The sequence below is a fragment of the Symsagittifera roscoffensis genome, chromosome 7, assembly GCF_963678635.1.
Source record: "Symsagittifera roscoffensis chromosome 7, txSymRosc1.1, whole genome shotgun sequence".
NCBI lineage: Eukaryota > Metazoa > Xenacoelomorpha > Acoela > Convolutidae > Symsagittifera > Symsagittifera roscoffensis.
Window position 1 is genome coordinate 27,035,797 of NC_087068.1, and position 15,635 is coordinate 27,051,431.

A 15,635-nucleotide genomic window follows, 5' to 3' on the forward strand; every position below is an offset into this window, starting at 1 on the left:
ATCACGTAGTCTCAGGATCCGAGACTCAGCTATGTGGTTGTGTTCGCATGTAAACGAAAGCTGATCAAAAGTCGTTTGACTGATGACGAAAAAATAGTAACTTTTTACTTAGCCCTAAACAGACCAGAAATTCAACTGGCAAGGTCGAGACGGTGAAAAACGAGTAGGATTAAGGTAACTGACGCCTGCCAGTCGTTAATAGGTACTTTTTCTACGCTCCGTCGCTGTGTAGTATTTGGGCGAATGTTACACCGCCCATTTTAAGGGGTAAGGAAGATATCTCACGGAACTGGGGTTTATAGTGTCTTTGCCGACTAGGTTAGGTAATAATTGTTCTTTGATAATGTTTTTTCATATTTCTAAGTTTTCGATAGTGTTAGGCGTTGTCCTGGCAAGAAATGAAAGTTTTTCTTGTACTCCTTTAGTATAGCAGGCATAAACGTTTTGAGGGGAGGTTTTAGCGATTTCCGTTAGTTTTTTCAAATTTTGATTTGCTCATTCTGTTGAAATTCGAGGAACTTTTTACATTCAGATTCTGTTCCTATAACTGAACCAAGCACTCGGGATCCTGCCTTTAGAGTGATTCGTGTATTTGCGAAGTTTTTCTGAGCTTCACAGAATTTTTCATCCTTGACAATAAGTTGGCATTTGGATGTTTTCACGTGGTAGCCGAAAAATTTACCAAGTGATACAATTTTATCGAGGACGGTTAATAGATTGCTTAATTTATCGACTGCCTTTCCGTCGTCTGCGTACTATTTCTGGGTTACATCGTCTACTGATAAAAGTTTTATAAGGGGTATTATGGCTAGACCGTACATGGCCATTGCTAGTGGATCCCCATGGGTTGTCCCTTCTTGAGAGTAGATTGTTTTTTTGTTAACGAATAGTTTAGACGGATTGGAGTAGGAGTTCTTAATCGCTGTTTAAAGGGAAGGGCAGCTATTTTCGATGTTTTTTAATGCCAGCTTTCGGTTCAGCGAGTTGAAAGCGTTTTCGTCATCTATCAGTAAAACAACATCGGCGGTAATTTTGCTGTATTGATCTCTTAGCGTGTGGATTGCATATTCAATGCCACATTTTTGTCCTAGGCAGAGTTGGTAGTTTGAACCCAGCGACAGGAGTTCGTTTTTTAGGCATTTAGTTATTGTTCGCCCTATTATCGTACGCGTAACTTCTCCTATGCCTATGGGTCTTACCCCTGGATTCTTATCTAAGGGTATTAATCTGCATGCGTTATATGGTTCCAAAGTTCTTCTGTGGCCAATTTTTTGGCAATTTTAGCAATTTTTTTTTGAAATTTCAACTGATTGTTGCCCGAAGTGTGTTAAAATACGTCTCCATTCATTTGGATCGAGGCCAGATGGTCCATGCGATCCGTGCGTTCTCATGGCTGCCTTCTTGATATGTTGACTGTTTATCTGATCAAATATCGATGGATGGAAAGGAATTGTTTCGTTTGAGACTGGTGTAATATAGTTCTCATCAATTGGTTTAGATGGTGGGTGTTACTCTATGAGAGTCTGTGCTACTGTCCTACCTCTGACAATCTCGTCGAGCGAAAGAACGCCTTTAGATGTGTCTGTTAGTTTTGCAATTGCACTTGATACTTTTCCAGTATTCATTAGTTTGTTGAACTGTTGTGCTTCATTTTCACTTTTTCTTCTACTTCCTTTCAACAAGCGCATTTGCAGCGCCTTTCCTTCGTTATATAGTCCATCCAGGCCTCCGTCTTAAGTCTTAATATTGTCTTAATAACATTCTAGCTATAATTTTTTTATTTCATTTTTTACGCCCCTCTCAGATAACACAATAGCATAAGAGCTTGAGTTTTCTTTCAAATGAGGCAAAACTTGGTCATCGATTCAAAAAAAACATAAAACAAAACTGAAAAAGTGCCGGAAAAGGGAAGCGAACTGAATGTGAAAAGCCAAGCGACTTGATAATGCTTGCTCGTTGGAAAAGTATCAATGAAAGCAAGGAAGCCAAAAAAGGCCTGATTATTATTGAACAAAACTTCAAATCTCGAATTTTAAAAAAATTATTAATGTTTTTTAGGGTTTGATGCTCATTGATTCTCAAGAACCATTGATGATTAACGTTTTTGATAAAAGTAACCCAAATTGTTGAGCTGGATCAAAAATTAAATTTTCTTTTGCTGAGGGAAATCTAAAAAGAAAAAATTGCGTTCGAAACTAGATGCCATTCACGTTTTTGCATTGGGAACGTATTTTTCTTTGAATTGAAAGTACCGTGCTGATCCAAGTTAAGCGAAATTGAAGTGAACACAAATTGCTCAGATTTTTACCAGAGTTATTATGGTACAAAAAAAATTTTATGGAATTTGTGCCCACCAAAGTTGAACCCAAAAAAAACGTGTAATTTTCAGTTTTTTTCAGACATCTAAAAACTTGCGTAAATTATTGGTTCAATCGATTCCTAAATTATATCAAAATGTTCCTAGATTAAATCAATTTTGAAAAAAGCTTAGTTTCCAAAAATAGCGCAAAATTGATTTTAAATAAATATTTGTCTCTTTATTTAGTTAAAATGACATTTTTTTATCAATTCAGCAAAAGTATATTCTTTCCGTGTCTGTACACATCATTCCAATACAAAACAGTACTGTATATGATAGTCCGCAAAATCATAGCATAGCGCAAAAAAACAGTCTCACACAAAAATAGTCCCAAAAAAGTAGAAAAAACAGTCCCATTGATCGACGTGATAATTGTTTCAAAAACTGAAAAGAAAACTTCTTTCGTATTAAACACATTTTGATTCCAACTAATCCGGATAACACAAGTTAGTTTAGTAGGTAAATTAGAACATTCTAGATAACAGCAGCGGTGACTCATTAAAAGCAATATTACACAAACTATTAAATTTAATGCAATTAAAATAGTGGATTTTTATTCATCCATACAAAAAGAAACAAAATATTCGAGTTGTTTCATTTGCGAACACTTGACAACATTTAATAGAAGGTCAATTCACTAAATATTGATAAAAATTATAGGTACTAGCAATTAGTCTGAGTTCTTGCTTTTGAAAGGTATGCTTTTATTAAACCATTGAACTTTGTCAGACAACTACCTTTCCTGGCGCTGCGCACAAAATTAGTTGCAAGGGGCGTGTTCGATTGAAAAATGACTCCGTTGATATTGTTAAAGATCACTGCCACTTGCCCGATCCAGCTGACATCAAAAAACATGAGTTCAGAAAAGCGCTTCAAATTTGAGCCGCAGTTTCTGATGTAACACTACGGTAGACTATTTTCGCAGCCCAACGTGATGTGAATCGAGAAAAAACTGTTCATTTACCAAGTTAATCTGCTAATCAGCAAGCTGTAAAGAAAGCTCGACATGAATAAACCAAAAATGCCAGAAACAACTGTGATAACTGGCTTTGAAATACCACTGGCTCTACACAAAACTCACGATGGAGAGTAGCTTTTGTTACAATTATGGTCTCCAAGATGAAAATAGGGTTATCGTGTTCGCCACGTTACCTGGGTTAGACCTACTATCGGATGATTACTTCTGTAATGGATCGATTTCGCTGCTCCCAATGTATTCTATCAAATTTATACAACATACGCTTCAGTTGAAGGATGCCGTACACCTCTTGTTTGCGCCCTGCTACCGGACAAAAAAAAGAATGATCTTATTGTCGCCTCCTCAGTATTTTAAAAGTTGAGTCCCCAAAACGCGTTACAATTGATTTTGAAGTGTCTGCGTGAAACTCAACAAAAGCTACCCACCAGAGCGCTCAAGTTCAGTTTTTTTTTTTCCATTTGAGTTGAAGCGTCCATATGAGTGAACCCTTTGTTGTACCCTAGATATACCCCTTATCATATCTACCGAAACTTCAACTTAATGGAAAATTTTTTGTGTCTTTGATCTGACTTATGTTTCAATCTTTGGCTCTTTGATGTTTAATTCCGTTCATGCTTCATTTTTCAATGCGTTAATCTTTTCTGTAGGCACCAAAAGATCAAGGTAGAAAAATTTGACTGGTTGTGGACTGTTTTGTGCGAGACATTTTTTTATGCACCATTTTTTCATAAAAAATTTGAGAATGTATGCCTTCATTAATTGTTGTTGGGCTAGTTAAAAGGTTTACTTCGATATAATTTGAACATCAAGTGATCAAGTAGTTTTGATGTAATATTTAATTGACTATGAAAAGCCAAAAATGACACACTTTTGGAGTAAAATAATATGCTGGTAAAATTCTTTAGTTTTCTTTGGCAACTTTGTTTTCGTCAGTTTTTGCTTTTTACGATCCAATTTGAGAATTTTTTTTTAGATTTTTCAATTCTTTTTTTTTGGATACTTTCCTCGATAATTTAAATCAGCACTGTAGTTGAATTGAACTTAAAAAATCGAAATTTCAATCAGAAAAGATCTTCACTAACTTCATCTACACTTAAAAAACAGTACGCCTTTTTAAAATTTTTCAAAATGTCAGCATGAAGTTATAACGGGTACCTTCCAAAGAGAAAACGCAATTTATAACGGGTTAAGTGCAAGCACCCGATATGTCAGTCGCCTAAATAAGATAGCTATACAAATGTAAATATCTGAAAAACAACTTTACTACGACAAAGATCGGAAATCTTTACAAAAGTAGAGCAATCATGATAGATGCACTATACCCCACCCATAAATCCGCTGGTGCATCCATACCAATGATGCTTTTTGGGCCAAGGTTTATTAATAAGTCAACTCAAATCTCTACCCACTATGGTTCTAAAGGCTGCAACTTTTTCAAGAAAAATCATACAAAACACCATTTTAACATCGTCCCGTTATTTACACAAGTCCGCGAAATTGTATGGGAAAGATACTATGGTTCCGCCAAACACTGCGTGCTCAATACTCAAAAGTTTACCGTTTTTTACATCTGTGAACGCTTAAATTGTATCTACAAACTGTTTTTTTTTGTTATTAAAGTTCATACACTGTTAAAAATACATCTATTGTTTCTATCAACATTGTGTTTTTATCAACCTAAACTACAAGTTGGTCCTTCTCTTTGACTTGCTCCGATTAGTAGACGTCTTTTCAGTGGAAGCCTCCTTCTGCTTAGATGCAGATCTCGATCCGGATCTGAGTCCCTTGACCAGAGTCACTGATGGGTTTCGGCTTCGTTTCTGTTGGCTGCCCTCCCCCATTCCTGTGCCATACTGTTCTCGCAGGGTCATACGTTCGTTGTAGGCGTTCTCTTTTTCGTCTTTAAGAAGACGCTGCAGTTTCGTCTTTTCCGACTGGAGCTTCTTAATCTGGAAAAAAGGGTAATACGTTTATGCTAAACGGGTCGTACGTTTACGGTAAAAAAAAAAAGAGAAAACAATTTGTATAAAATTTATTTGATTTACTCGTTTATAATCAGCTTGAAAGTTTCCATTTTGGCATTAAACTTTGCTGATATTAGAAATATTTGCCGAATTAAAAAGATAATATGCAAATTTATTCCTCTTTTATATGAAGAAAAGCGAAAAATTGTGATCGGAGATTTTGTACGCTAATGCTGTCGACTAATTTATGGATTAAGGATACATTCAAAGAGATGCATTAGAATAAGTCAAAAAATATTGTTTTAGGTTTCTTACCAATTGGTAATGGCACATACATAAACTGACTTCTCTTCCATGATAAAGGATTAAAAAACAAAAATAATTATCTTAGTTTTTATTTCTTTCTACTCACATCTTCGCGCAGTTTGGGAATGACTTCTCTCTTCAAATCATTGGCTTCTTTGGCCAAATTCCGGTTGTTTTTATTGACCCAGTCCAAATTAGTTTCCAGGAATTCAATCTGCCTCTGGGCTATGTTGCCAGTCTGGAAGAGTTCTCCCTCGTAGGGAAGTGCGTTCGGAACTGTCGACGACTGGCGCTCGGAGGCGCCTGCGGATGTCTTGGCGTCTGCTTTTCTTTCGTTGATGATAGCTTGATTTGCTCGTGCAAAAGCGGCCGCCATCTAAAGAACACGTATCCAGTAAGCTTGCAGGAAGCGTTGAAAGTTCTGGACATATGAAATGACAACCATACTAGTGGCTAACCCGCACTGAAGTTCATGAGTAATAACCGGTTATATTGGATTTTAATTTTTAGTCTCAATAAATTTCAAAAATCATCGATTATATTCGATTAAAAATGGATTGTAATCCCAATACTTTTATAACAATTTAATCGATTATAATGGCTTTTTCTAAGACATTATTGATGAAATGTTTTCTTTTAAAGTTATCTCATTTCCTGTTTAGTGCAGTTATGTTTTATAAACTTTTAGTTTCCACGTAATATTTTATGTTTTTATTTTTCCCTACTTTTTCAAATTGGCAGTTAAACATTTTATTTAATTGTTTTTTACTATCGCTCACTTTTACTATCGCCATTCACCCATAACCCCTCTCACGTTCAAGTAAGGGGGGGTTCAATGGTTGAAGGGGTTTATTTAATGATTGATAGAGGGAAAAGTTGAACGAGTGGGGGTGACCCAACGTAGACTACAACACCTCTTCTAACTTCTAAACCCATTTACAATTCCCATGCCCCCCCCCCCCCCACTTCCCCCATACCCAGTTTACCCAACCTCTAATTTAGATTTGTTTTCGAGAAAAATAGAAAGCAACGGGATCTTGTTAACTCCCCCCCCTCCCCTATTTCGATTTTCAGAAATTCAACTTTGGCGGCCACATTTTCATTTTCAATAGCTTACAACGTTTTTCAGAAAATATATATAAATATTTAAAATACTTTACGTGGGTATGATATAAATAGTGAGTAATACAAATACAAACGCGCAAAAATGAAAACCCGCACCGAGCGCTCATGGGTTCTAATCGATTTTAATGGACTCCCGGGACAAAAATAATCCATTGTAATCCATTAAAGAGGTAAAACTCAGACCACGAAATCGATTATATTGCCATTATAATTGATTATTTTAAAGAAAAAAAAATCCATTATAATCCATTATAATCGATTATAATCCAATATTTTCGGCACTGAAATCGACTATTTTTGCCAAGATAGTCCATTATGATCGATTGTTTTTGAAACAAAAATCCATTACAATCCCTTTTGCAGGAATTTTGCAGAACGTATGCCATGTCTTTTACTAAATGCAATGTCTCAAAGTCACTCTCTCGAGTTTTTTTAGCTTCGAACTAAAGAGGGGATGCGGTAAATTGGGTTTTTCAATCATTAACCCCCTCTTTTAAAGACTACCAATAAATCCCCCGCCGTGTTCAACCATAAAGGGGGTGGCGAATTACGGTTGTGGTAAACTGGCAGGGGGGGGGGGGGGGGCAAACTGTGCACTGGATACTGGATAGGCGCACAATTTTGTGTCTGTATGTTGCTCGATTCCAGAGACAAGTCCTTAAACATGTTAAAATTTTGTCGAAACAATCAAAGAAAAAGAAAGAACAAAGGGAGCGTCTTTGTTGCGGAGTCCGCTTACAATCCACAAAAAAATGCACAGTTTGGTCTCGTAATGTTTTGAAATGCTCATTTTATACTGAAATGGTTGTCAAAAATGATACATGCATAAGGGGGGGGGGGGCAGTTAACAAGGTCCAAAAGGGGGAAATTGGGGATCTTGTTAACTATTTCACCCCTTTTGGACCTCGTTAACTATTTCCCCCTATGCATGTATTATTTTTGACAACCATTTCTGTAAAAAATATGCATTTCAAAAACGTCAACAATTAAGTGAGTTTTCATTTTTGCGCGTTCGTATTTGTATTACTCACTATTTATATAATACCCACGTAAAAAGTTTTATATATATATATTTTCTGAAAATTGTTTTAAGCTATTGAAAATGTGGCCGTCAAATTTGAATTTCTGAAAATTGAAATAGGGGGAAATAGTTAACAAGATCCAATCTTTATTCTCAGATATGGATAAGAGTACGGTCCGGAGAAAAATGCAAAAAGCGTCTCAAAAAAACCATTCCCATACAACATTTACATAATACTTGTTTTTATCAAACCGGAATCGTTCTGTCTTATCTGCCAGAAAATTATGAGAAAACTGGAAGTGCTGTGGGTCCTCTAATGGTGGATTGAGGCTCATGAATTCAATACCTCTCATGAGTTCAATACCATCAATTTCTAAAAATCTCTGGCTCAATGTTTTATCAAAGTCTCTAAAAATTCTCAAAAACAATAGTTTTGGCACAATACATATTTACATATATTAACATCTGCTGTGCAGAAAGTTTTGGCCAAATACGCTCATCAAGTGTGGGTATAGTTCTGAAAAACATTTAGGTCAACATAAAAAACTTTGATTAAGTTTTCGAAAATTGTATGAAAATGCGCCTCCCTTCTTTCAAAAAAAGACCTCTGTGTGAAGCGTACCTGTCGTTTGATGTTGTTGAGTGTCTGGATCTCCTGGTTGCTGGACTCCTGCATCAGATCCATCTGCACCAGAGTCGCCTGTTGCTCCCCCTCCTCATCTTCCATACGCTTCATCTACAAATTAGCATACAAATATAAAACATCTATTGAACAGGAAAAAAGAAACCGGCTCGCGAATTGAAAACAACGAAATAAAGTTTGAGATTTGAGATTTCAATTTTTGACAGCTAGGTTGAAAATTACGAAATGTTTGTGAAATGGTATAGAAAAAGGTTTTGATTTTGTCCCACGATTTCTGGACCACAAGCGCACATAATTTTGTTCACAAATCATGCCTTGTTCATGAGATTTTGACTTTCTTCACAAGTCATCTCATTGCCGTTTTCTTGAGTCTGATCTCCGGGTCAAAAAAGACAATGATAGCTTTTGGGCAAAAAATCATCAGTATCCGCCATCACAAGCAACAGTTTGAAAGGATTGGCACAGATTTCGTCCTATTGATTTAATTAACAGATTTGTCCCATATCCAACATCTTATCATCCCATATCCAAATTTGTGGGACGAAATCTTTGTACGCTTTGAAATGGGACGAAATCCGTTGAAATTAAAATGTGACGAAATCTGTCACAGCCGTTTGAAAGATAATAAAAAAGAGCCGCAGTAAAAAAATTAGGCAAACTGAATGGTAATAAAAACAATGTTTTCAATCACATACAAAATGAAAAAATGAAATTTAAAAAAACTAAAAATCACTCGGGCCAGTTTATTGCTTAAGAGACCGACGTGGTTTGACCGAGAGATTCTTTATTTTCCGGGAGAGGGGGAGGGGGAGGGGTACTTACATCCTCCTTCTGCTTCTGGATATCAGCCTTCAGTCTCTCGATCTCGGCCTTGAGTGACTCGGCCATGAGCTGCCACTCGTCCTTCTCCCTCTCCATCGCCTTCCTCTTCTCCTTCGCATCCTCCACCTCCCTCTTCAACACTCTCTCCTGCTTCCTCTGCTCATCCCTCATCATCTCCAGGTCAGGGTCCACTGATTGGTCTGTCCCTGTCAGACGCTCACCTGTATTTGGCAAAATTCAGCTTAACAGACGCGAAGACGCAATTTAAGTTTTCTAAATCAGCATACAGCTTAACAGTATCTAAGAGAACGGCTAAATTCACAGCCTAACGTCAGATATTTAGGTTAGAAAGGATTTTTTTTAAAGTAGATAACGCTCTAGGGCTTTCTGGACTTTTTTGAAAGTTAGTCACAATTTTATCCCTCTCAAACATAGTGTATATTTAATCGTCGGTCAACAAAAAATAAATCTCGTAAAATAGTACCAAGGGAGAAATGGAGGGCACTTGGTCAGGAGGTCGGGTCGAATCACTGAGAGGGCGGTTAGCTAGAGCCTGTAAATCCTCCCCTGTCCAAAATTAATGTGTAACAACAAAGCTTCTGCATTATTGTACATTGAATCATTACATTGGACTGAAGCTGTCAATTGTACAACCATGTAATTAATTGCAAGCTTTCCAAAACAGAAGATTATCCTAAGCCGCTTTTCACAGAACCTAATTATTTTAAATAAAACGTATGTACTATTTATAATTATTGCTTATAAGCATCTTCTAATAAAGGTAAACTTTCTATCCGCATGAGTATTATGGCCAGCTTTCCATCGAACTGGAAAAATCTACTTCAACCTTCTGAATTTCGCCACTGACGGAATGAAACAGTAATAATGAACACTGATGGAATGAGCGCAATTATATCAAAAATTTCTGGTCTTCCTGTGGATAGTTTTTTCGTGTAAAAAAAACCAAACACAACAACACGCCCCCTCCGCCTCCCCCATCTTTATTGATTTTATGCGCAGAGCAACCTCACCTCTGCCAATGGCTGCAATCTGGTCATTCCTCTTGTTCACCTTCTCCTCCATGTGTGCATTTTTCTCTCTCAGGTCCTCCAGCTCGTCCTGCATCTTCTCCATCTTCTCCTTGGACTGGTTCAGCAGCACCATCTGCTCCACGTGTGCCTGCTCCTTCGCATTCTTCTCGTTCTTCATAGTCTGCAACAACATCGCCACAACTTAAGCTAGTTTTAATGATAACATCGGCTCTTTTTCCTCTTCCTCCATTCACTGCTACAATTTCAAGGTTTAACCTCTGTCCCATAAATTAGTAACTTTCAAAAAATGTACAATAAATAAGTTTATATAATTTCGCAGGTGGGGGAAATAGAGCCGCAATAACTAATGCCGATAAAATCAAGATATTCTGAGAAAATTTGAGCAAACAGCCAGGTTCTTTCAAATACAACTATTTTAATCAAAATATAGAGTTATAACACGCCAATAGTTTTTGAAAATCTTTAAAATGTGTCTTAACGTTTTTAGAAAAAGGTGATTCACCGATTCACGAAATATGCCGACAGTTAGGTTAGTTGCAACATGTATGTTCATTTGGTCGCTCCTAAAAATTGTTGTTAAATTTTTTTTTCGTAACAAACTATTCCTGAAAACTGCCTTTTTGACAATATGTCCGAACTGAAATACAAAGAACATTTCTATTTTTGGAAGAACCGTTCAATTTTCCAGAAAATTTGTCGTTTTTTGAGCGTTTTTCCGAGAAACAACTTTAAAGTGTCAGTGATCTCAACCAACCCGGAGTTCTTCACGCATGTGATTGAGGTTCTTGGCCTCTATCTGCTGGTAGTGTCTGGCCTTGGCAAGCAACACCCGGAGAAGAGAGAACGTCTCGTTTGTCCGCTTCGTGTCCACCTTCTCGACCTAAAGTACCTTCCTTCACTTTCTCAGTGTAGGAACAGGGAAATGAAAGTATCCATAATTACCTAATTTAGCTACATCATCAATTATAGCTAACTGAAACTTGGAAAAAGAGTAAGGAACGCAAGGAAACAGAAAAAAAACTGACTTGTTTTTTGAAAGACCTTCAAAATCCAATGAAAAATTCATATGGCTTTAAAGCTCTTCGAATTTCAGCTCTTCAATTTTTGATTGACTTTTTTCGATAAAATTAACCTAATTTGAGAAAATTGGATCAATCGTTTATTTTATTATTCCGTTGAGACATCTGAACTTCTGAACCATTTTTCAAAAGTATAAGTTGATCGCACGTTTACTGACCCTTCGCTTTTTTTGTTCATAGTAGAGTTTGCTTTCTTTTCGAACTCCAACTTTTGAATTTAAAAAAAGATATGGCCTTAACCCTCTTTGAATGCTTGAAGAATTTATGCTTGACATTTTTTTTAATAAAGTAACTCAATTTGAGCAAACTGCATTAGTAAGAAAGATTTTGATTGCCTTAGAAAATCTTAAAATTGAAATCCACTCTCGAAACTAGAAATTTTTGCACCATTTCCACGTTTGTTTGTTGAGAGCTTCTAACTTTCCCTTACTTTCCCAAGTATACCAAACTTTCAACAGCTAAATTTGTATTAACTCAAAAATTGCATACCCACCTAAGAGCATTTATAAATGCATTAATAGGTATGAATGCACATCTGTAGTTATCAGAGCATTTTAGGACCATTTATTGAAAAAAAATTACCAGGACCGTTATTGCAATCAATATAATAGCAGATGCAAATTAAGTGCCACAAAGCACAGAACAGTGGTGAAGGGTGCCGGACATCAAACCGACGGGACTTCAAGCCGAATAATTTGTCAAACAGACATAAAACATGATTAATTTGAAGACTGTGTTAAAAATTTCACGTAAAGTGACCTGGTCCAGAAAGAAGGTACAAAATTGATTGGTTTACTGAATTTTCTGGCGCTTCACACTTAGACCACTAAAATCATAGAAAAAATGTTTATCGGAATCAATTGATTCCGCGGACAAAACTCCGCTAGATATATCTCCAAGATAGTTAGCCCTGAGATATAGACAATTCGCATTTTTCAGTTTTATTTTTTTAAGCATCCTCAAAATAGTAATGAGAAGAACAAAATAAATTGCAAAAAAAACGTTCATCTTCCCAAAAACGCAACGTTTTTAAAAAAGCATCCCATTTAATGAATCAAGGTCTTAATTTTTTCTGAAGTAATGTTAGACACAAACTTGACACAAAACAACTTTCAAAAAAGATTAGAAAAACTGCCCAGCCCATACATGCAATGTCAAGTAAGAATTAAAATAACTCGCAAGTTTTACTTAAAATTTTGAGTCAAATAGCTGACATTAGTTCAATTGGAATTCTTTGGAACCAGATTTTGCAGGCACCGCATATTGATCAGTTTGATCACTTTCAAACACCCATTGATTTACAACAGCTAATCCCAGGTAAAAAAACTATCTTGTACGCTTAAACTAGTCCGCGGATCAAGATAGTAATTAAAATTTTTGTCACAACATTTAACTTCAGAAAAACGAAATTAGTCTGCAGAAGAAAAAACAGAGCATAAGTTTTTTAAAGTCTTTTTTCCAAATTGATTTGTAACTAGCAAACAACACTCTATGATCGGAATCAGTTAACTGAAAAAACATAAGAAACTTAAGATTCAACTATATATTTTTTGTCAATAATTTGCTGCTTTCCGGAGCAAAGACAAAAACACTATTAAAATCAATTAACTACACTAGTAACCGATTATTGAGTTTAAAAATAAAAGGACATACATACTGAATAAAAAAACAGATTAATAAAGAAATACAGGCTTGTGTTCGACCAATCGCAACCAAATTTATACCGAAAATGGGTTTCAAAACTCAGTCTTTCATAAATAATGTACCTGAAAAAACTCAAATACAAATAGTTGAAAAAATGTCATTGGACTCAAGTAAAACCGGAGACAAATAGCTAACTTTTTTTGGAATTTTTCATATTTTGAAAAAACTAACACTGCAAATATTTGAATATTGAGTTATAAAAAGTACCATCAACCACTTTTTTCACAGAAAAGGTCAACTAGATAAAAACTGGGTCCATAGTTAGTTTGTTTGATTAAATTAAGTCAATCTGAGAAAACATGACACGGGTTGACCTCCATACAAAAAAAATCCTTATCGTACAATTCCATGCAAAGGTTCTATGGAAAAAATTGTATGATAATCATTTTTTTCCAGTGATTTTTTTCAGAAGTCCTTTAAAAAGATATTTTTTGGTAAGCTTAAATAAGTTTAAATTGTTTTTTGATTAAGTTAGATCAAATTGGTAATTTTTTTCTACAAAAAAAATGTTTATCAAGATGTTTATCAAAATGCTTACGATCTGAATTCAAACCTCTAATGTTTTCTGTAGTTTTTATTTTCTGTTGAGAGACTGGCACGTTGGGCTGGGCTATGCTTTAGATTTCGCCTCATTTAATTTCGAATGGAAAGGCATTTTTTGAAAACCCGGGAATTTTTTTCCCGCTGGGATGTCTGATAATTAAGTTTAACTTTTAAACTAGAAATTGATCACGTTTTTCATGACCTCTGCACTTTCGTAACTGTAGAGCGCAACATACCTAAGTTTAAGCAGGTGTAATTAAATTGAACTTAAATTGAGCCTAAATTATTAGAAGCATTCACAAAAGCATATAAATATATCCATGAACGCATTTCTGATTGCAAAATATTAGAGAATTTCAAGATTTTTCCTGAAAAAAAATGCAAAAAAATCATCACGACCTATGCAAATGTCTACCCTACGTTCATCAACTCATAAAAAAATATTAGCCCGCCTCTGGGATTTTAAATTCTCTGGGGATTTGCCGGGGATTTAAATTAGAAAAATCCCTGCTTTCGAAAAATCTTCATTTTTGTCAACTTTTAGCTTAGCTGTGAAAAGCTGCAAAAATTATTCTGAAAAAAATTCTGAAACTTTTTTCGTTGTCTGTCCTTATTTTATGCAACTATTTATCTTCACCTCGGATACCATATACCAGTTTTAATTTATCGAAAAACCCTCGTGCTTACAAATGTTGTAGCAACAGAACTAGTACTCCCTGCAATGGTTAGTGAAATAGTTGATGGGAGAGAAGAATACGAGAACTAGTGTGTTGCCTACCAGTACCTCGAACTCTCCCTTCTTCTCCTCCGGCACGATGGTCTTGCCCAGACTGGCTATCTCCTGAGCCAGTTGGGCCAGCTGTTCCCCATACTTAGTGGACTGCACTCTCATCCTGTCTTCCACTTCGCTGATTTGTTCTTGCACTTGCTGCGCCTCCTGAAAAGTAATAATAATCAGGGGCGGATTTAGGGGGGATGGGGCGGGAAGCGGGCGCCCTCTCCCCCTCCCCCCTCAGGGATTCGACCCCCTGCCGACCCAAAGGGTCCCTTCTTTGTACTATTTTGAGTTATCCATTTTTGCAGAAATTTTGGCCAAGACAGGGTCTTTGTAGTGCTTTGGGAGAGCTCAGAAAATCAACTTGATTAAAGTTAATACACCCACAAAATGAGAAATACATTGACCGTCCCTTTCAATTCTGGTTGCCAAATTTTGGTATAATTTTACGACATCCATTTTTGGCTGGTAATTTTTGCAAAACGCGACTGTACAAAATGCGATTGTACCACCTTTTGGCAAAATAGTAGACTAACAGTTTGGCAAAAAACGCCAAGAAGTGCCGAAAACTTATGTTTTAGACTTTTAGACATCCATTTTACGACATTCATTTTTGGCTGATTTTTCGGCGCCAGTATAACTAATTTTGAGGGGGGAGCGCGCGCCAAAAAAACGCAACTTTTTGGTCAAAATTTTCGAAAAGCTGTGAAAAAACGTGTTTTTTGCCTGGTTTTTTTAAAAAAAATTTGCCTGCGACGCAGCAATTTATTGACAAAAGAGGAGCCTTTCAGTATTTTCGGAAAGCTCGGAAAATCAAATTGGTCGACCTAAGAAAAAGGCATCCCCTAGAAAAAGTTCTGTGCACGCCACTGCGTCTAGTACTTTCACGTCGTACCAATATTGAGCCAAATTTTTGACATATGATCGAGTTTAATGATTGAAATTGGTAATTGGTAAATCCGAAGCTATAGATCAAGTGAGATCTCGTCTTCACACACTATCATTGTCATAATCAAATGATAATTAAGACCAGATATTTGGTATCAGGTATTTTCTGTTTTCCGGCCCAGAAGTACAGAAACGTTGATTTAGCTTCTTTATATCGTTACATTCACTTTTTACTTTGTTTGAGTTAAGAAATAGATTCCTTTCATTCAAATCAGTTTCCAGCATTTTAATCAAAGTATGCCACAGAAACATTAAGTATGTGCTGTAAAGCAGAAAAGACCTTTGTGTTGTCTTGCATTGTTTCTACCATTTATT

The 15,635-nt window shown here is 36.1% G+C and overlaps 1 protein-coding gene across 1 annotated transcript in view; it reads right to left on the reverse strand.

Moving 5' to 3' along the window:
* Positions 1-5,020: 5,020 nt before the first annotated feature.
* The window catches only part of LOC134851970 (kinesin heavy chain-like), a 96,965-nt gene continuing 86,350 nt past the window's right edge, over positions 5,021-15,635 (reverse strand). The window contains exons 15-21 of the mRNA XM_063868246.1: positions 14,376-14,534; positions 11,026-11,151; positions 10,246-10,431; positions 9,220-9,435; positions 8,377-8,490; positions 5,715-5,984; positions 5,021-5,287 (exon numbers count right to left, since the gene is read on the reverse strand). Coding sequence (XP_063724316.1) covers positions 5,021-5,287; positions 5,715-5,984; positions 8,377-8,490; positions 9,220-9,435; positions 10,246-10,431; positions 11,026-11,151; positions 14,376-14,534 — 1,338 coding nt within the window. The remainder of the gene's footprint in view (positions 5,288-5,714; positions 5,985-8,376; positions 8,491-9,219; positions 9,436-10,245; positions 10,432-11,025; positions 11,152-14,375; positions 14,535-15,635) is intronic.